Raw genomic sequence first — 22,327 nt, 5'->3', positions numbered from 1 at the left:
CTACTGTTTTTTCAATGTATAATGTGAGTAGTCTAAAGCAAAAGGTTAAATGACTTGACTAGATACATACAACTAGTATGTGTCAGAGACAGGATCTGAACCCATTTTCCTGACTCTAAGACATATTATCTATTTACTATGTAAAACTCCATTTCATCATCACCACCATTTTCACTAACATCATCACCATCATCATCATCATCATCTGTCTCCGTTAAACAAAAAGGTGAGTATGAAATGACAGTAATAATTACTGACATATGACTTCTTTATGTTTATAGACTATATCTGTACATATACATATCAAAAATATATAATCCATATAATATCCAATAATACAGTATGAGATTTATTATATATTACTTTTTATTATGCTATCATATGTTTATATATGTTATATATATATATATATATATATACTTCATATATAACTAAATGAAGCTAGGCATAACTATATATACTATAGGCATAGCTATATATACATGTGTGTATGTACATGCACATATATAAAACTTTAAGCTGTTTCTTAATATGTTTCCTAGTAATTTTCATTCCATTCAGGCTGGTCTCTTTACTGTTTCTTTTACACATCAAACTTGTTTCTGGCTAAATACCCTGTTTGTGACTTTCCTAACTCTGAAATGATTTTACTCCCTCCCCTCCTTCAAAATCCTATTTTCCCCCCTGCAAAATGTAACTCACTTATTCAGTAAATTATTCTCAGATTATTACAGCCTACTCTAAATTCTCCTTTCTCTGAATTCCAGTTGTCCTTTGTAAGAAAAGGCCCAGGTAGTTTCTAAACAAAAGGCTCTCTGCCTATTTTTACCTTTGAGTAACTGTCTAGGATCTTCAAGGTAGTAGGGAGAGGACCCTCCTCTAAAGACTGTTGGGTCCATGACTTTTTTCCTTTCTTCTTTCTCTTCTGCTTCATTCTCCTGTTCCTCCTTCTCTTCTTCCTCCCTTATAGAATTGTTTTGCTTGAGACAGAGAGCAGAGAAAGGAGAGAAATTTTTAAACAAAACTTTAATTCAGTTTGATTTATTCCTCACATTAACCCTGCAAAGTGAGAATCTAGAGAAACCAATAAATAGGACTGTCCCTAAGGAAGCAAAGGAGGATCTCTAGGGCATAGGGAGTAGGGTCATCTTGCCTAGGACAACAAAGAGGTTAAATTGATTTTGGGATAGCCCATGTTGTGAATTGTTTCTAGTCATATTCATCTACAGGCTTTGGGGATCACCTATTAAAACTAGATAGGAATTTCAGTCTAATTCAAGAACAGGCAGAGTTCCAAGGTGGAAAGGAATGCCTGAATGAAGGTTGGGCCAAGAGGTAGGGTAGATATAATAGGAGCTCCTAGAAGAAACAAGGCATCCTCTAGAGAAGAAAATCTGCCTCTTTTCCAAATGGTCAGGGTATTTTCCAGGATCTATCTCAAATCCACATAAGCATATACACAAACATATATGCATATATGCTATATGACATTTTAAATTTGTCAAAAACACTTTTTGTTAACTTTGGAAACATAAATTAATATGTAGTTATAATTCATCTAGGATAGCTGTGCCTGGGATAGGTAAAATTCTGCCTAAATATAAATAGAAAGACAGACAGACAGATAGATAACTATATGTCATTATAATTTATTTCTTTTGTAATCCTATGTATTATATTTTATACATTTAAAAATACTATTCTGAAAAGGGATCCATAGGCTTCACTGGATTGACAATGGGCCATATCACATTCACACACACACACACACACACACACACACACACACACACACACACAGACTCAAGATTCTGAACTTCTTTCTTAGAGCCCTTCTCAGAGGCCATCTAGTCCTACATCCTCATTTTACAGATGAGGGAACTGAGGTCAGGATTTGAACCCAGGCCCTATACTGTGCCATATTATTTGCCATGTCCTTGAATACAGTGAAGCCACTCTCACTGCATTAAATTATCTAATGCCTATCTCTTGAGTTACTGTAATTTTTCTGGTATCCATATAATAAATAAAAGGAAATATTGAATATATAAATACGCTACTTCTTGGAACAATTATAACAAATGGAGAAAGATTTTCTTCATGTTGTCTGAGAAGTTGCTGTGACTTTCAGTAGACTGCTACAGAATGTCTTCAGTTCCTTTTTAAATCCAAGCAGTACCAGACTTGTGATTAATAATTCTTTCTCTTTTTAGCCTGTTGCCTTCAGTCACCCTCTCTTCAGCTCAGCTCATTGCATAGCACCCACTTCATTACCCTGCTTTCATCCCCACACATCCAATCTGACCAATCTGTTTTGCATTCATTCAGTTTCTGGCAAAAAATAGCCCTCTTGGAAATACATTCATGACAGTAGTTTTCTTATCTATAAAATAAACTGGCTGGGCTAAATGATCTCCCAGATGCCTTCTAAGTCTTAAAATTACTGTCACTGACTATCCAAAACATGCCCAAGATTATGAACTGAGCAATTATCTCCAAGACTTTTTAGCCTCCACAGTACTGGAAGGCTACTGCATGAGAGTTTCCCAGATTCTTTAGATAAGGAAACTGAGATCCAAGAAGACACAAAGACCTGTCCTGGTTCTTTCAGGTGATAAGAAATAGAGATGCTTTTAGACAAAGAGACAGAATCTGAACCCAGATTTTTTGATTTAAGAGCCAGTGTTTTTTCCCTTGGATTATGTGACCCTCTATAGAGTTGGTAGATTCCATGTAATTTTCCCAAGCATTAGTATATAAAATAAATTCGTAAAATGCTTTACATATAGGGGGTTCAAATTCTATTAACTATTAATAATGTTAATACAAAGTCACTTAGAATTTCAGAGCTAAGAGGAACTTATCTAGTCCCATCATATTTTTACAAATTAATATACTGAGGTCTGAGAGGTAAAATAACATTCTCAAGTTAGCAATGTTAGAATCATAACATCATTGAATTAGAGTCAAAAGAGAGAGAACTTAGAGCTTATAACCGGCTATTCTTTAGTGAAAAAACAACTTGAAACTTATAGAGGGAAAGGGAGGTGCCCAAGATAATATAAGTGGAAGGGAGCAGCAAACCTTAGACTCTAAATCTAAGGCACTTTCCAAAGACTCTCCTTTTGGTGACAGCTTGAAATCTATTCCCTCTTTTTCTCCAGTGTTTAGCTATTCAGTCAGACAAGCTCATTAAGCAGACTGTCCAAGCCCAAGACTTATTTATTGTTGTTCAGTTGTTGAAATCATGTTTCACTCTTTGTGACCCCATTTTAGATTATCTTTTTTTTTTAGGTTTTTGCAAGGCAAATAGGGTTAGGTGGCTTGCCCAAGGCCACTCAGCTAGGTAATTATTAAGTGTCTGAGACTGGATTTGAACCCAGGTACTCCTGATTCCAGGGCCGGTGCTTTATCCACTATGCCACCTAGCTGCCCCCCCAATTTTAGATTATCTTGAGAAAGATACTAGAGTGGTTTGGCATTTCTTCTCCAGTTCATTTTACAGATGAGGAAACAAAGACAAATCAGATTAAGTGACTTGTACAAGGTCACATAGTAAGTGCCTGAGGCCAGAATTGGATTCAAGTCTTCAAATTGAGACCTGAGAATGACCTTAATTTAGAAAGGTCAAAGTCACCTACTTCATCATCATTTGTTTTGATATGTCTTGCCTCTGGACTTTAAGGACTCTGGAAGAGAGACCAAGGTTGCTGACTTCATGCAAGTCTGCCTCACTTAAGTTCAATTAACTTACAAGTGAAGTCATCACCCTTGTGGTGCCATTGGTCCACTTTGAGAATCAAGGATGAACAATAATGATAATTTCCTGACTTCAGCCCCACACTCTATTCCCTTTACAACCTAGCTGTCTTGGTATTTTTTTTTTAGGATTTTGCAAGGCGATGGGGTTAAATGACTTGCCCAAGGCCACACAGCTAGGTAATCATTAAATGTCTGAGGTCGGATTTGAACTCAGGTCCTCCTGACTCCAGGGCTGGTGCTTTATTCACTGTGCCACCCAGCTGCCCCAACAACCTAGCTGTCTTGTATCATTTATCATTTATCATAACTCTTTATAAAATTTGTTCCCTTCATTTCAGCACTGAGGAAGATAAATGACTTTTGTTGTGGTGCTTTTTACTTTCTTCAGAATTTAGACATATTGCCACCAAGGAGTGACACAAAATCAATTGCTCTTAGACTCATTTTAGAATCATACTTTTCCTGAATTTAAGACAGCTTCCAATCTCAAAGGGGCCCTCCCAAAATCACAGATTTTCAGGTCAAAGGAACATTAGTCTAATTCAGTCCCTCTCATTTTACAATTAAAAGTCAAATAACCTGCTCAAAGTTTTGTGGGTAATAATTGGGAGAGCTGGGATTTGAACCTGGGTTAGATAAACTTTGACTAATAGGTAGTCTGGTAAGGATGTTTATTTTTTTTATTTTTGCAAGGCAAATGGGGTTAAATGGCTTGCCCAAGGCCATACAGCTAGGTAATCATTAAGTGTTTGAGACTGGATTTGAACCCAGGTACTCCTGACTCCAGGGCGGGTGCTTTATCCACTGCACCACCTAGCGGACCCCCATAATGATGCTTTTAAAGGCATAAAATAAAATGCATAGCATTACCAAGGAAATCAGTCACATTCAAAGAAATAATCAATATATATTTTTAAGTTCATGGATTCTAGTTTAAGAACCACTATTTTAAAAAAATCTTTAAAATCTTATTAAATATTTTCTGTTTTAATATCATCTTCCTTCCCATATTCATCCCTTCTTCTGACACCTGAAGACCCATTTCCTATAAGAAAGAATAAAAAAGGGGGGGTGGAAATGTTTTAGCAAGACTAGTCAATCATATTTGCAATATTTTTCACTTATTTTTCACTCTACCTCTCTGCAAGAAAAAGATCAAATCTGATCATACTAATTATACAAGCTTCAGCTCTGATTTATTGTCATGCTTCTTTCCATTCACTCTGTTGTTATATATGTTGTTTATGCTGGTTCTGTTTTAGAACAATAAAAACATAGAAGTTTCTCATGTTTCTTTGTGTTCTATATATTCATTGTTTCTTTTGGCACAGTAGTTTACTGCAACTTACTTAACCCTTCTTCAGTTCATGGGCATACCTTGTTTCTGGTTATTTGCTACTATATTGCCATAAGGATTTTGGTATCTAAATGGTCCTTCTTTTAATCTTTTGACTTTTTTGCAGTTGAGATCTGTAGCCATGGGATCTCTGGGTCAAAAGTATAGGTATGGACTTAAATATACAATATATAAATAAATATACATACTTTCTTAGAATGGTTCCATTGTTTTTCAAAATGGTTGGGCTAAATCATTTTAAAAAACAAGTAAATTTCTGAATATTTATATTTATATCTTTCTTATCTATATCTCAGTGCTGCTATAAGGCAAGCATCCTGCAAACATTTAAATATATATATTATAAATAGATATTCTATGTAAAAATATAATAAACAAATATAACTACTACAATATTATTATCTGACTCATTATTATTATTATTTTTATCTGACTCTAGACAGACTTTCTGAATTCATCAGCTTCATGCCTCTTCATATTCATTTGATCATAAATAGCATTGGGCAGTTGAAACATATTTCCTGATTTGAAACATCAAAGTCCTTTGTTACTTATTTATTAGTTGACACAGGAGGTCAGGAAACCTGGATTCTCACCCCAGATTTACTGCTTACTAATTGTGTGTAATTTTAATTAAAAAAGAAAAGTCATTTTAACTTTCTTGGCCTGTTTCCTCTTAGAGTCAGACTGTATAATCTCCAAAACTTCTTCTAACTTATATGAAAGTTCACTTTCTACAAGAAGTCATTCCTAACTCCTTTTGATTCCAGTGCCTCTCCTCTTTTAATTATTTTTCTACATCTCCTTTTAAAACTAGGTGACAAAGTTAGAGTACCAGGCCTGGAGTTAGTAAGACACATGCTTGCTGTGTCACCCTGGATAAGTCATTTAACCCTGTTTGCCTGAGTTCTTCAACTGTAAAATGAGTTGGAGAAGAAAATGTCAAACCACTCCAGTATCTCTGCCAAGAAAACTCCAAATAGGGTCACAAAAAAATTTAATGTGACTGAAAAACAACTCAAGAACATCCATCCTGTTTCTAGCTTGTTTTATATATATATTTGTTTGCATTTTGCCTCCTTTGTTGGACTATAAACTTCTTGAGCATAGGGATTATCTTTTGTTTCTTTTGTTTCCCTCAGTGTCTGGCACATCGTAGATATTTAATAAATGCTTATTGATTTATTGAAATAATGCTCTGGGATGCTTTAAGAATCTTTCTCCTTGTCTGTTTCTTAAATCTGTCAAAATCTTGTCTCTTAAGATTTCCTGAGGGGGCAGCTAGGTGGCATAGTGGATAGAGCACCAGTCCTGGAATCAGGAGGACATGAGCTTAAATCCTGCCTCAGATACTTAATAATTGCCTAGCTGTGTGACCTTGGGCAAGTCAATAAACCCATTACCAAAATTAAAATTTAAAAAAAAATTTCTTGGCTATATTCTTTAGCATTTGATTAACTCATCATTCCAGTCTCTATTGAAAGGAAAAAAGACCTAGCATCTCTCTACTTCCAACTATCAAAACCTGTCTCTCTAATCAATTAGAAAAGCCTTATGTTATTTCTTCCTATCTATAATTGGAGATAATATTTCTCTCAAATGTAAATTCAATTATTTTTGGACAATCAGCTTTAGCAACTATCTTCTCTCAAAACTGTCCAAGATATAGTTTAAAATAACAATATCTTTACTGCAGAACAATTTTTCTGATTTCATTATACTATCTAATGCTTTTGTAAGACAAATGAAGATAGTTCTTGAAGATAGGGCTTGTCCTGTATAAAATAGGTAGCAAAGATTCTGACTGTCACAATACACTCATACTACTTGTTGCCACAATACACTCATACTACTTGTGACCATTCAAAATGCCTCAACACTGGATCATTTGGACATCAGAGAGCAGAAAAATACTTTAACATAATACAGGAACTTGCAAAACATCATTATATGATGGTACTGAAACCAAACCAAGGCAAGGTCTGATTGACAAATTTTAAATATGAACATTTATACCCATGAAATTGTCAAATGCTACAAATTGGGGGTGGGGGAGGGGAGAATTATGGGGCTAGGGAGTACAATGGATGTAAATAATGGATGTACTGGGCCTGTAGTCAGAAAAAGACTCATCTTCCTGAGTTTGAATTGAGCCTCAGATACATACTACCTGTGTGATCTCAGACAAGCCACTTCACTCAGTTTGCCTCAGTTTTTTTTCATCTGTATTAAGAGCTGGAGAAGGAAATGGCAAACCACTTTAGTATCTCTGTCAAGAAAATCCAACTGGGGTCAGAAAAAGTTGGACTCAGCTGAAATGACCAAACAATAATAACAGCAACAACAGAAATTGAGGCTTGTTTTCTTGATTATCTAAGTAAAGAAAGTAATGGAGAAAAAACTATAATGCAGATGTTTTAATAAAGCATGTTATATGTCTGCATATAGATATGTGTGTATGTATGTGTGTGTGTGTTTGTTTATTTTCCCCTTCAAGAGCCAGTTGTTAAACATCTACTACCATACCGTTCCATGGTTATACAAATACTTTTAAGGTTTTTATTTTCATTTGCTTTTTTAGGGATCTGAGGTAGGTATGGGGAGACTTGTGATTTCATTGATGTAAGGAACTTCCTAACTTCCAGTCTTAGAGGGTTGCCTAGGGAGCATTGAGAAATTAAGGTGACTTACCCCAGATATTATGTATAAGACCAGGACTTGAACTCCAGTCTTGATTCTGCTATCATTATCATATACCATGCCCCTCTATAAAGTTAGCCTCCTCAATTATAGATGAATTTTAATTACTCAGACTGATTTGTGGCATCTTCCTTCCAGAGTGAACCAGATAGCATGAGATTGGTGATCTCTCAGGATAATTTCCAGCCCAACAGTATGGGAAGCAGATGCAAATCAGTTTTGGTTTGTGGCAGCCACATGCAAATCTTCAAATTAGAAGATGTTCTTGGAGATTTCTTTGAGTTTGCCTTCAGGCACCCCATTCCTTTCTCCATGCCCCCACCCCACAGACCCCATTAAGCTCATACAAAGTTGCTCTTTCTGGTTGCTGTGGGATAGAGATGCTAGCTTCTCATCTCCTCATTTGCTTGATCTGAGTTGAACTTTGAATATGCAACACCCAGTGATTTCCAAGGGCCTCATCTATATTGCTCCAGGAGTAGAGTCATGCAGGGGGTGGAACAGTAAAACCACTGGATTTCTCTTGGATTTCTTTTGTAACCATAAATCACTGTTTTCCCTTTCAAAACTCAGCCAAGGTTTGTTAGAAATGAGGCCTTAGTTTATTTAAATAAAAGAGAGTACTACCAACTCAATCTACTTCTAACTAAATCCAGATTTGCCAAAAGGCTTGCAAATTGATGAAGTCTCACCCTACACCGCCCCGCCCCACACACACACACACATTGGAGTCAACTTACATGGGCTGATCAGTCATTTCAGGGACCCAGGGCCAAAGTAGAAGCAGGTTGGGGACTACAGTTGAAGGACCACTTATTGTGGAAAGGAAATATGTAAATTCCCCCATGAATACTGAGGGTGAAGCCAAAGTCAAAGTTTGGTACTGATAAAGCAAACTGGGGAATACAAATAAGGTAAATAAATACAAAATATATGCAAATAAAATTCAAAATAATTTGGTCATGGGCAGGGGAGGAAAATTCTTCCACTGGAATAAATCAGGAAAATCTCCTAAAGGAGGTGACTCTTTAGCTGATTCTGAAAGTAAACTAGAATTCCAACAGATGAAGGTGGTAAGGCATGAGGGACAACCTTCATCCATGTCCCTTATGCCTCCTTGCAGAAATTCTACCTAGAAAACCTAGGCAGGCTGGTAAAATAGGAAGATTTGAACGATCAGTGACTTTCCTCATTGTGGGAAACTTCTTGTATGGTTATATAGTATGCTATTAATTGTATTAATAGTATAATTAGTTTTCTAATTCTGCTCTTTCTATATTGTGTTATGGTCCCTTGACAATTCCAATAAGCAAAGTATATTATGTAACCAATTTTTAAAAACTAAATGTTGAACTAGAGGGAAGCTAGGTGGTACAGTGGAGCGAGTGTCTGGTCTAGAGTCAGAAGGCCTTAACTTCAAATCTGGCATCAGACGACTTACTAACTGTATGACCCTGAACAAGTCAATTAACCTTGTTGCCTCAGTTTCTTCTTCTGTAAAATGAGTTGGAGAGGAAATGGCAAATCATTTCAGTATCTTTGCTAAGAAAGCCCCAAATGGGTTATGAAGAGTAAGACATGAATGAAATAAGTGAACAACAACATTGAACTAAATTCTCATTCACTGAAATATTATAAAGGATTAAATCAGGGAGCATTAAAAGTTGGTCTTTATTACTAGTGGCTTTGTCTTATTGTTTTTATTATTATATAGGTAGCTCAGTGACCCAGTTTGTTTGTCTGTTTGCATCAATTCCTTGTCTATAAAATGAGTTGGAGAAGGAAATGGCAAACTACTTGAATACTTTGTCAAGAAAATCTCAAATAAGATCATAAAGAGTCGAACGATAATGAAATGACTCACCAACAACATGGAAGGTGGTTCAATGTAGAGAGCACCAGGCTTGAAGTTAGGATGATCTGAATCCAGATCCAGTCTCAGACACTAACTAACCAGTTGTGTTATCCTGAGCAAGTCACTTAACCTTGACTTGTCTCAATTTTCTCATGGGGAAAATGGGGTAATAATAAGAGCTACCTCCTAAGGTTGTTGTGAGGATCAAATAAGATAATGATTGTAAAGTGCTTAGCCCCTGGAACATAGTAAATGTTATATAATTCTTAGTTTTTATTATTATTATTATTATTATTATTATTAATTACTATTATTAATTACTATTACTAATAGTCCAAAATAAAATTAGAAATTCAACTCTGAAATGTTCCTAATTAGTGTTCATTGTTTCTTTGTCCAGGTGTTATACAATATATTAATCGCCTTCACGAAGATGCATAAATTTGAAGACATAGAACCCATTGACATTTTGGCTGGATTTGCTCGATTTATTGTGGTAGGGGTTGGGGGGGTGTTTTTTGGCATCATCTTCGGCTTCATTTCTGCCTTTATCACACGTTTCACACAGAACATTTCTGCAATTGAACCACTGATCGTCTTCATGTTCAGCTATTTGTCTTATTTAGCTGCTGAAACACTCTACCTCTCTGGCATCCTGGCGTGAGTACAAATCATCTCTTACAGTAACCAAAAGAAAATAAGAACAGTTTTATGGGGACCATTTTTAATTAATCAACCAATACACAAGTACTTACTGAACATCTAATCTGAGCCAAGTTCTGGAACTACAAAGACAAAAATTAAATAGTCCCTGCCCATAAGTAGCTTACATTCTATCAGGGAATACATCAGAAAAAAGCATAGCTTTTGAAACTAACCCTCAAAGGTCTTAAAGGATTTACGGTTTTTGAATGTTCACAAAATCTAATTCAGGTCCTTTGCATTGCACAAATGTTACTCCAGCATTTGCATTTGTATTCCCTCTATTATTTGCCTAGAGAAGAGTTGTGATTTTAAAACATCAGTTTAGAATCTTAAGGAATGATAAGGGGAAAAGCTAGAAGAATATTTCTGTGTTAATTTTCTATTACTAATTTCCAGGAATGAGAAATTAATGAATTACCAATAACTTTCAACTAATTAAAGGAGGTGTGAAGCCTTCAAAGTAATTCAATTACTTTGAATCAAAATTATACACAATTACATATGTTATATACATATGTGCATATATAATCCATAAATACATACATATATGTATGTGTGTGTAATATATATATGAGTAAGGAAAGGTAAGTCCTGAAATAACTCGCTTTCAGTTCCTACCAACCCCTACATTTTCAGTCTCTTATGGCAGGACAAGGATTATTGTTCAGCTCTTCCAATGTGGTGAGAGAACAGTACTGAGAGGGAAAATAAAAGGTTTGGGTATTTTCTGAAGAAAAGAATTTTTTAAAATTTGCCTCCTTCAATGTAGGTCTCAGACTTTTGTTCCTAAGAGTGGTTTTATTTTTGTTTTTAGTCTGATCTGACCTCTAAGTTCTCTCTGTGGGTCTTTCTGTACCAGTGCCCAGGAACTCACACATTTTAATTGAATTGTTTAAATAAAAACAATCATAAGATATGCTGTACAAGTAGTAAGAACAGGACTGGAAGCAAACTTGACTGAGTTATGCCTCCCAGGCAAGTGATGCTGAATAGGGACCATTGAAAGTGCTTTTTGAAATGGAGAGAAAAGAATGGGAATGTGAAGTTAGTAGAAGCTTAACTGGTGACTTAAAGAGAAAGATGCCAACTATCCTTCCCTCTGTTTACAGATAGACATTGCTATTTTAGTGTGTCTATTCTTCCCAAATTATCATATTGTAATTGTCAGAAGCAAATACTGGCTATTTGGCATTGCATTAACTGCTTTATATTGAACATCTAAGTTACTTCCATCTCTTAACTTTTGAGAAAGCCTTAACTTTTTTTGAGTGTATCACTAACCTCTTCAGCAGTCTTATGAGCCTATGGACCCCTTCTCAAAATAATATTTTTAAATGAATAAATTAAAATGTGTAAGATTGCAATGGAAACCAAGTAACTCAAAAAGTTTTTATATAAAATATCAAAATAGTTTTATATATACATATATAAACACACACATATTAACTATTACATATCTCACTTATATTTTGATATTTTATATATATATATATTTATATATGAGAGGCTTAATATAAAACCTTGCCTTTGAATGAAATTATTGATGGGAATTGGTGAGGCCAGTTTCAGCCAGTTTCATTCTGAGAGATCTTGAAACTTAAAGAATTCACTTGGTGGGGGGGTTTGCAAGGCAACAGGGTTAAGTGGCTTGGCCAAGGTCACACACCTAGATACACACCTGGAATTTTAAAACCACTCAGCATTTGTTATATGGGTTGAGACTCAAGCTTTTATAATCTTTCTTACTTCCTGGGCAGAGTTTGGGCAAAGGGGGAAATCCCTCCCCTTCTACATGACTGAAGTCAGATAAAGGCTGGAAGCTGGAAGGGTGGAAATGAGGAGAGGTAACAAATTTACATTTAACAATGGAACTTTAGGAGTCAATTTACATCATAGGCACAGATAACATTCCTTTACTAAACAAAATTTAAAAGTGTAAAAGATTACAAAATTTGTTTCTAATCACATCTCCTATGTTCATAATTCCCTGAATCAGAAAGATTATATTCTTTATATATCTGGTTACAACCTTTATATAGGGGTAGCTAGGTGGTGCAGTGGACAGAGTCCTGGCCCTGGAGTCAGGAGGACCTGCTTTCAAAAATGACCACAAATACTTAATACTTAGCTGTGTGACATTGGGCAAGTCACTTAACCCCATTGCCTTGTTAAAATAAAAAAAACCTTTTAGACATCTGATTATCTGAAACTGGATCACAGGTTGAATCCTTACCTTAGAGAGATGGTCAATATAAAAAATAATTGTTTATTTATTTTATTTTATTTTTTATTCTTTAAGAATCTAGATTTATTTTATATTATTACAATAATTTTGTTATAAGAGTAAGCATAACCCCCCCCACCAAGAAGATGAGAAACCTCAAGAATAGTGAGAGAGAAAGAAAAAAAGTGCTTCAGTCTGTGTTCAGATTCCAATGGCTCTGTCTCTGGGGTGAGTTGCTTTCTTTATCATAAGTCCACCAGAAAAGTTGTTTCAATAAAAAGTAAATTTAAAAAAAAAAATCTACAGTATAGCAGCAAAGGACGGTAATTTGGAATAAAAGATAGGGTAAGTATATAGCTATCCCTGTCAGCAAATGATATTTGAAATTGTCGTCAAAGAATTGGTAGCTTTGACTGAGAATCTGTTGTTCCAGGATCACAGCCTGTGCCGTGACAATGAAAAAATATGTGGAAGAAAATGTGTCGCAAACTTCCTACACCACTATCAAGTACTTCATGAAGATGCTAAGCAGTGTCAGTGAGACCTTGATCTTCATCTTTATGGGAGTGTCAACAGTGGGAAAAGACCATGAGTGGAACTGGGCCTTTGTCTGCTTCACCCTGATCTTCTGCCAGATCTGGAGAGCAATAAGTAAGAAGGCAGCATCTCAATGTAGCAACCTTGGGGAGTTGCAATGCTCTCTTGCTCTCTCTGTGTTTATTTCTAAGGAAAAAAATAGCTTGGATAGAAACATAAAGTAGAAACTTGATACTAACTGGTTTAACCAGTCAGAAAAGAATAGGCATGTTATACAGCCAGGAAACATTTTTCACCTACATCTACAGATCAGAATATTTTTTCACATGATAAGACAATAAGATAATATGCAATTGCCTAAAGCATTGGTTTCTAAACTATTTTTGTCATATGTCCAATTGGCAAAAAATAACTGAACATGGTCTCCAATATGTGCATATTTATTCATGCTACATACATGTATTACTATATTGATAATGTATATTATAAAACTTAAAAACAGAATTCAATCAATCAAGGACAAACATTAATAAAAATGGGATCATGGGAAGTACTGACATACAAAAAAAGCAAAAAAAATTATTCTTGTTTTCAAAGAGATCAATTCTAATGGAAGGAAAAACATAAAAATTAAGTAGAGAAAATATATATATACAGTGCAAATGACCTTTTGCAGAAAGAGTTTAGGCTGATATTTGAAGGAAACCAAGGAATTCAGGAAGTAGAAGGAAGAACATTCAAGATATTTGGGACAGTCAATGGAAACACATAGAATCCCTGAAACAAGCAGAGTGTCATCAAGAAACATCAGAAAGGGGGTGGCTAGGTGGTGCAGTGGATAGAGCACTGGCCTTGGAGTCAGGAGTACCTGGGTTCAAATCCTGTCTCAGACACTTAATAATTACCTAGCCGTGTGGCCTTGGGCAAGCCACTTAACCCCATTGCCTTGAAAAATCTAAAAAAAAAAATCAGAAAGACCAGAGTTGATAGGAAGGGGTCAGTTGTGAAGGAGTTTAAAAGTCAGAACATTTTTACATTAAATCCTTGGGGTAATAGTAAGCCATTGAAGTATATTTATATGGGTGTGAAATTTGTAAATGATGAGATGAAAGTGAAATAATATTATTCTAGATTAAATAGGAAAAACTGAATATTATTGAGGAGGGTAACATGGTAAGATCTGAGTTTTAGAAAAATCAATTTGACAACTGAGTGGAGGATGGATTAGATTGGGGAGGGATTTGAAGAACTGACCAGAAAAGAGATGATAAGGGGCTGATCTAAGATGGCAGATATGTGAGAACAGATAATGGGACAGATACTAGGATAGAGGTAATCACATTTGGAAACTATTAAACTGGTGCTAAGGAAGAGTGAAGGGATGAAGATGACACCAAAGCTGCTATCTTGGAAAATGGGTGATGTTCTTGATAGTAAGAGAGAAATCTTGAACCATGTTGAGTTTGGGAATAAAGATAATAAAGTGAGATTTGTACTATCCAGTTTTCCCATGACAGCTCATGTTAGCTCTATTCTACTCTAAATGAGAAAGAGAGCAGATAGAATTAATTTTTTACTCCCCCCCACATTGCTTCCTTGACACCTAGAGACTGAAGGGATGCCTTACAAAACTCACAGATGCATTGGGAATGTAGTGAGGGATAAAGTAGAGGGAGATGGGGAATAAGGTAGAGCAAAGGGAGTTTTCCCCTGGGTAATCTATACTCTGGTAGCAGTTGTAACATCTGGGGGGGGGGGGATTGAGAGAAAGGGAAAACCAAGTTCTGAAGAAGGAACATTGGGAATTTGCATATGGGAAAGGAGAGGAGGAAAAGAATATTAGGAGATAAGGATAGCTATAGTTTTTTGGAAATTAATTCATTGAAGGTGAGATTCACCTTCTGATTAGTGGATTATATATCTCTTGGGGTCAGGCTATATCTTTTTATACTGTCAGGTAAGAATGTCACTTGAGGGGCACTTTGCAGATCAGTTATTGTTGTTGCCATTGCTGAGTCATTAAGTGCTTGACTTTTCATGATCCCATGTACTGTTGTATACTATGACCTTCTATCCTCCATTGTCTTTCAAAGTCTACCCAAGTTTGTGTTCATTACATCCATGACACTACCCATCCATCTCATTCTCTGCTGTGTCCTTTTTCATTTGCCTTCAATCTTCCCCATCATCAGGGTCTTTTCTAAAGAGTCTAAAAGAGTTTCTCATGTGACCAAATAATGTGCAGATCACTGATCTAGAGTAAATGGGCTTTAAAAAAAAAGTTAAGAGAATTTTTACATTAACACATTTATATTTAGCCTGATAAATTTACACCTTTTCCTCTCACCTTTCTGCCAATTTCTACATTGTTGCATTTTAAATTAGCTATAGATTATAAACAGCCATAATTTGCACTTTTTTTGAGTGATGAGAATGAGATCTCACAAATTATATCCTGGGTCAAACAAATCTTAGCACTGTTAGAAGATTTCCCCTAAAATAGGACAGGAGCTTCTAGTTTAGAATAAGTGTTAAGAATCTTGAGAAAATATACTTCACATAAGGCTAAGCAGCTTATCATGCTTGATTGTGAAGCCTGCTCTATGATACTATATTAAATCATTCAAACAGATGAAATGTGTTTGAGCAGTGGCTTTTTATCTGTCTTCTAAAATAAAGTTTTAGGAACTAAATAATGAGTTTACATTACATTGTATTTGTGACACTTGATCTGAATTCAAAATAACTTTAAATGATTTGGTTGATGGTTTAAGGCTCTAGTCAGTTCAATTGTTCAATTTGATTCAATTCAATTCAATGTGCATTTAGTAGGGTCTAGTATGTGATTGGCACTGTGTGGATTATAGCAATAAAGAGTCAAAAGGGGAGGCAGTTAGATGGCACAGTGGATACAGTACTGGCCCTGGAGTCAGGAGGACCTGAGTTCAATTCTGACCTCAGACACTTAATAATTACCTAACTGTGTGACCTAGGGCAAGTCACTTAACCCCATTGCCTCACCAAAAAAAAAAAGTTAAAAGGGGAATCGTTATTTCCCTCAAGAAACTTAGATTCTATCAGAGGATGGGAATATTTTTAAAAAATTACAAAATGTACAAAATATGTATAAAATGACTGTTAGGGGAAATTCACAAAGTCAAATGTGAAGCATGATTTGTAACAAAAGTTTAGGTTCTGAAGGTTCATAATGGAAAGAGTAGAGAAGATTGGGATAGGGATGCCAAAGTAATGAAACCTGAAAAGGTTTGAAGGAGAATGTTTTCAGGGAAGGGAAATTCAGCTTCGCCAGACAATTACTCAGAATCACAGAGATTCTGAGGAGAATGAATTTTACTCTAAAGTTACCTGCCACAGGGAATGAGGCTGTCCAACCTTCACAGTGGAAAAGATTATATTAATGTGATTATCAGTCCTTGGGTAAGAAAAAGTAGATGCAGCAGTAGAACAATCGTCTCTGGTTCTATCTGACAGTCAAGGTAGGGATCATGGAATCCTGGCTTGCCTGGCTAATTTTTTTTTAAGTTTAAGAAAGATTTTATTTTGAATTTTACAATTTTCCCCCCTAATCTTGCTTCCCTTCCCCCACCCCACCCCCACAGAAGGCACTCTGTCAGTCTTTACATTGTTTCCTTGGTATGCATTGTGTGACCTTGGGCAAGTCACGAAACCCTATTGCCTAAATAAAAAAATAAAATAAATAAATAAAATTTAAAAACAATGGATTTCCCACATCCCTTCCAAAGTTGATCATTGTCTTTTCTGGTCATATTGGCTGATCTTAGAGGTGTGAGGTGGTACCTTAGAGATACTTTAATTTGCATTTCTCTAATAATTAGTGATTTAGAGCAATTTTTAATATTATTACAGATCGCTTTAATTTCCTGATCTGTAAATTGCCTTTGCATATCCTTTGACCATTTGTCAATTAGGGAATTTGCCAGGCTAATTTTACAGCATGGAGACATACATGTCTGAAGTATTTACCTAGTTAGGCCAGCTTCAATCTACTTCAAGACTCACTCTAGTGATGGCTAGATCATCGGGGGAAAGAGTTTTATTCCCGGGCTGATGTTCAGAAGGGAATCAGAAAAACAAAAACCATTACAGTTACAGGATTTTGTTATAAGACCTTGGTATGGAAGATATTGTAGAGGCAGCTGAAAGGGAAGAGAAAAGGAATAAGCACTTGGATTATGCCTAAAAAGACCTGAAATTCACCTCTGGCCTCAGGTAAACTAATGCAGTATCTTTGCCAAGAAAAGCCCAAGAAAAACCCAAGTTCAAAAACTGAACAGCAATGTGTCAATTAAGTGCTTTTCACAAATACTATTTCATTTGGTCCTCACAATAACCCTGGGAATGAGTGCTATTATTATGATGCCATTCTACCGTTGAGGGAACTGAGTCAAACAGAGGCTAAGTGACTTTTCCAGGGTCACATAGCAGTCTGAGGTCATATTTGAAGTCAAGTGTTCCTGACCCCAAGTTCAGTGTGTGCTACCAGCTACCTCCGCAAAGCATTGCAGGGATTAAAAAAAATCCTAAAAATTTATCTAGGAAGTGAAGCCCCAATAGAGAAAAGGGAGCATGAGAAATTGGTCCATCCCTAAAACCCAGGCACTAGAAAAGACAGAAGGAAAGTTGCCACCCTGGAAAGACTTTTCATGGCAGAGAGATTCAATTTGACTATGAAGTTGGTGCCATTATCATCCCTGACTTAGAGATGAGAAAACTAAGATGAAACTGAGATAAAATGTCTTGTCTGCTAACTTCTAATACGTATCTGATCCAGAAATTAAATTTAGCTTTTCCTGATGCCAATTCTGGGTATTTTATCCACTAAGCCACAATCCCTATAATTAAAATGAGAAATATTCATGTATTTTGTTCTTGTTTGTTGTTATTGGGTTGTTTCAATTGTGTGAAACTCTGTGCAAAGATACTAGTGGTTGAACATTTCCTTCTCCAGGTCACATTTTATAGAAGAGGAACTGAGGAAAAACAAAAATGACTTGTTCAAGGTCACAAGGCTAGTATATGTGTCTAAGACTGAATTTGAACTCATGAAAATGAGTCTTCCTTATTTTAAGACCAATGATGAATCCACTTTGTCACCTAGCTGCCCACATTCATGGCTATGGAAAGGAAGAGGAAGGGGTTCTATTTTTCCAAGTAAGATATACATGTAATTTGAGAACAAGAAGAAAACTAAGAAATCATCCAGTTCAATGTATCATCCTCACTATTTTTACAGTTGTAGAGAACAACTGCTTTGACTAATGTTGCAGAGCTCTGATTCAGAGATTAATGTTGTTTTGTACATCCTGATGCATTTTTCCCCTTTAGATTGGGAGATATAGTTTGAAATTCTTTACTCTCAAAGCTCAAGAAGGTCTTTTCACCTCTGGACTAGAACTTAAAAATGATAAAAATCTTTGAAGGGCAACTAAATTTTTTGTTGCTTCTTTTGCAAAGTATTAGGGTTATGTGACTTGACCAATGTCCCACAGCTAGGTAATTATTAAGTGTCTAAGGTCGCATTTGAACTCAGGTCCTCCTGACTCCAGGGCTAGAAGAAGAGTTCCAGTAGGAATCTAAAAATATGTAAAAGGGGCGGCTAGGTGGCATAGTGGATAAAGCACTGGCCCTGGAGTCAGGAGGACCTGGGTTCAAATCTGGTCTCAGACACTTAATAATTACCTAGCTGTGTGGCCTTGGGCAAGCCACTTAACCCCATTTGCCTTGAAAAAAACCTAAAAAAAAATATGTAAAGAAATCTTACCTGAAAGCCCCATGAAGGAAAGAAAAGAAGATGAAAAGAACCCCACCAGTATCCAAAGGCCCCATACCCAAAGCTGAAGAAAATGAAGAAACAATTCTTTCAGATCCCTGGGAATACTTCCAGATCCAGAGAGCTGTCTTCAGGATTCAGACTCCTTCCTCCCATCTTGCCTCTCTCTACCTTTGTACTTTCTTTATGACCTTTAGCAATTTTCTCCAAAGCAAAGATTACAGTCTTAGAGGACAACAAATTTCACATTCCCCTAGCTAACTTCTAAACCAGGGTCTTCTGGTTTGGAGACCCTAAATTCCATTACTTAATGATCTAATAAGGAAGTTAGTTGGGGCTTCTAGTGACCAAAGATACTAGAAGTTAATGGATATAAAGTATTAGCCTGGGTCACTTACTTAAATATATGGATGTGTGTATATGTCATTGATTTTATCTATATATAAATATAAATAAATAAATATATATACATACATATATATATATATATATATATATATATATATATATATATATATACCATGCATTGATGGGGAGGAAGTGAGAGAGAGAGAGAGAAAGAGAGAAACTTTGCCAGATTGATATTAATTGCCAGAACTTATGCTCTTCTAGAATAGACTTTGAGAACTTATCTACATGCTTTACATGGCAAAGCAGGGGAGTAGGAATTTTCCAACATATGTTAATGAAAATAGCTTGCTACTGACTTATTTTGAGAACTTTGATGATCTACTCCAGTTAAAACTGTGAAATAGCAAAACAGGAGACTTTCAATAGGAACAGAAATTTATCATCAATTGAAGCATCTTCTGCATGTTCATCTAAGGCCTTGAAGTGGAAGCAAGGCATAATTGATAGGGCATAGGATGAGTCAAGAAGTCCTGAGTTCAAATCCTACCTTAGATATCTACCAACTATGGGATGCTGATCTAGTAACACCATCTCTGATCATCAGTTTCTTTATCTGTTAGCTAGGTAATTAATACTCAATGGTATTATAATATCCCTTCCAGATTTAAATTTATGATCCTATGATCTCCCTGGAATGGAACAGTAGCTATTGTCATTTTTTGGAGGGTTGTTTGATTTCTTCAAGATGCAGTTGTTTGCCTCACCTTTCTAGATCAGGCATAAGCAACTATTCTACTTAGATTACATTGAGTAGTTCTGACTATCAAGAACTCCATATAGGAAAGGAATAGGACAGCCACAATTGACCTGTTAAAAGATTGTTCCTGATTTTTTTACCACTAACCTTGTTCTGTATTGTGGCTAGTCCCAGAATCTGATTTCAAGCAAGAAAAGGAGATTAAAAAAGCATTTCCATTGTAGGAAGGCTACTTCTGCCATCAGTGAAGAGCTTCATGTCCCACTATCAGGTTGGTCAATTGACTCTTTGAATAAAAATAACTGGATCCTCTAGGCTTCAATCCCTATGGACCTTGGAGACTGGTGGATTGTAACTTAATTCAGTGGGGAGTAAAAAAAAGTCTTCTTAGACAGCCCTGTGCTTTTATAGGTACAGACCATTGTTGTCACTCAATCATTTCTAATTCTTCATGACCCCATCTGAGGTTGTCCTGGCAAAGATACTAAAGTGGTTTGCTATTTCCTTCTCTAGCTCATTTTATAGATAAGAACACTGAGGCAAACAGGATTAAGTAACTTGCCCAGGGTCAAACAAAGCAAGTGTCTGAGGCCTAATTTGAATTAAGATGATTCTTCTTAACTTTAGGTCCAGCACTCTATCTACTGCACCATCTAACTACTCCACAGGCTATTGTAGTGCTGGTAAAATCAAAGAAAGACTGACATCTTCAGATAGATCCAGACATTTTCATAACATCAATTTTCCACCCAGTCACCTGGAGAAACAATGGCTAACTCTCGCTTCTGAAATTATCAGCTTAACCTGTGTTCCTGGGGATTCTTAGGATCTATTGACTGACCTTACTTGATTCCCACATTTCTTGGATGTCCCTTTGGCATTCTATACTATATCACTCTTTTTCAGGGTTTTTCTATTGCCCTTTCATAAACAGGAAATCTATGCCCTAGTCTTCTCTATTATGGCATACTCTTCATTTTTTGGAATATTTATATATATATCCAGTGTTTTTTTGATAGATTCTTCTAGAGGGCTGCCACCTTTTGTTGATTAGGACTATCCCAGTTGTCTCTGAAAGAAAGATTTCCACATAGTCTATCATTTTGATGCTTGGTGACAACTTCTGACTAGTGACATTTTTGTCTCAGTGGTCAGGATAGACAATTTTTAAAAAGCAATATTCATGAATTATGAATTAGAAATTAAATAGCTTTTTCTATAATAACAAAGGTACATTTTTAATGTATCTTTATTTTTATTTCTGTAGAAAAACTCAACTGAATCTCATAGTATTAAGTAGCTGTCTGAGACCCAGAGAGGTTTAGTGATATGGTTACCCAATTAGTATGTGACAAACAAGACTTCATGGAGTCTAACTCCAGTGGCTATCTTGTATCTACTTAGACCACATTGCTTCTTGCTGTGTCCATCACAATTTCTTACCTCTAGAAGGTGCTTGAAAAGTTTTTGTAAATGAATGAATATATTTAGATCAAGGAACACCCTCTTGAATAAAATATTTTGATTCTTCCAAAAGGAAGCATTAATACTGAACAGTGGTTAGTTCAAATATAAATATGATTCTTTGATTCCGGAGCAGTTGAATGAAAAGTGAACCAATATGATATTGGCTTTCTTTTCTGGCTGTAGACTAAAAAAAATAAATAAATAAAACCCTGAACTTATCTATTTGACTAAATAAAGGACACTCCCTTATTTAAATACTGAATTTGATTAGTGTGAATAGAAAAATCCCAGTGGATCAGATAGGCTAAGATGACTAAAAGGGAAAATTATCTATGTTGGAGAGATTTGTGAGAAGATTGGGACATTAATGCATTGTTGATAGAGTTGATAGGACTGATCCAATCATTCTGGAGAGCAATATGGAAATTTTCCCAAAGAGCAATAAAACTGATCATATCCTATCATATCCTAACAATACCATTACTAGGCCTATATCCAAAGGAAATTTTTAAAAATGAGAAAAGTCTCACATGTTCAAAAGTATTTATAGTAGCTCTATTTGTGGTGGCAAATAATTGGACATTAAGGGGATGTCCATCAGTTGCAGAATGTCTGAACAAGTTGTGGTGTATGTATGCTTTGGAGTCCTGTTCTATAAGAAACGAAAGGTCAGACTTTAGAGAAGCATGGAAAGAATTACATGAACTGATGCCAAGTGAAGGGAGAAGAACCAAGAGAACCTTGTACACACTAGCAACAATATTGTGAGTTGACCAGCTATGATGGATGCACCTCCTTTC

The 22,327-nt window shown here is 35.8% G+C and overlaps 1 protein-coding gene across 2 annotated transcripts in view; it reads left to right on the top strand.

The window, feature by feature from the left end:
• Positions 1–22,327, top strand: part of SLC9A4 (solute carrier family 9 member A4) — an 88,370-nt gene that overhangs the window by 31,071 nt on the left and 34,972 nt on the right. For both annotated transcript variants that reach the window (XM_074192209.1, XM_074192210.1), the window contains exons 3-4: positions 10,075–10,334; positions 13,037–13,254. In XM_074192209.1, the coding sequence (XP_074048310.1) occupies positions 10,075–10,334; positions 13,037–13,254 (478 nt within the window). The remainder of the gene's footprint in view (positions 1–10,074; positions 10,335–13,036; positions 13,255–22,327) is intronic.

This window comes from Macrotis lagotis, chromosome 6, assembly GCF_037893015.1.
Source record: "Macrotis lagotis isolate mMagLag1 chromosome 6, bilby.v1.9.chrom.fasta, whole genome shotgun sequence".
In the NCBI taxonomy this organism is placed as follows: domain Eukaryota; kingdom Metazoa; phylum Chordata; class Mammalia; order Peramelemorphia; family Peramelidae; genus Macrotis; species Macrotis lagotis.
This window is presented reverse-complemented; position numbering and strand designations above follow the sequence as displayed.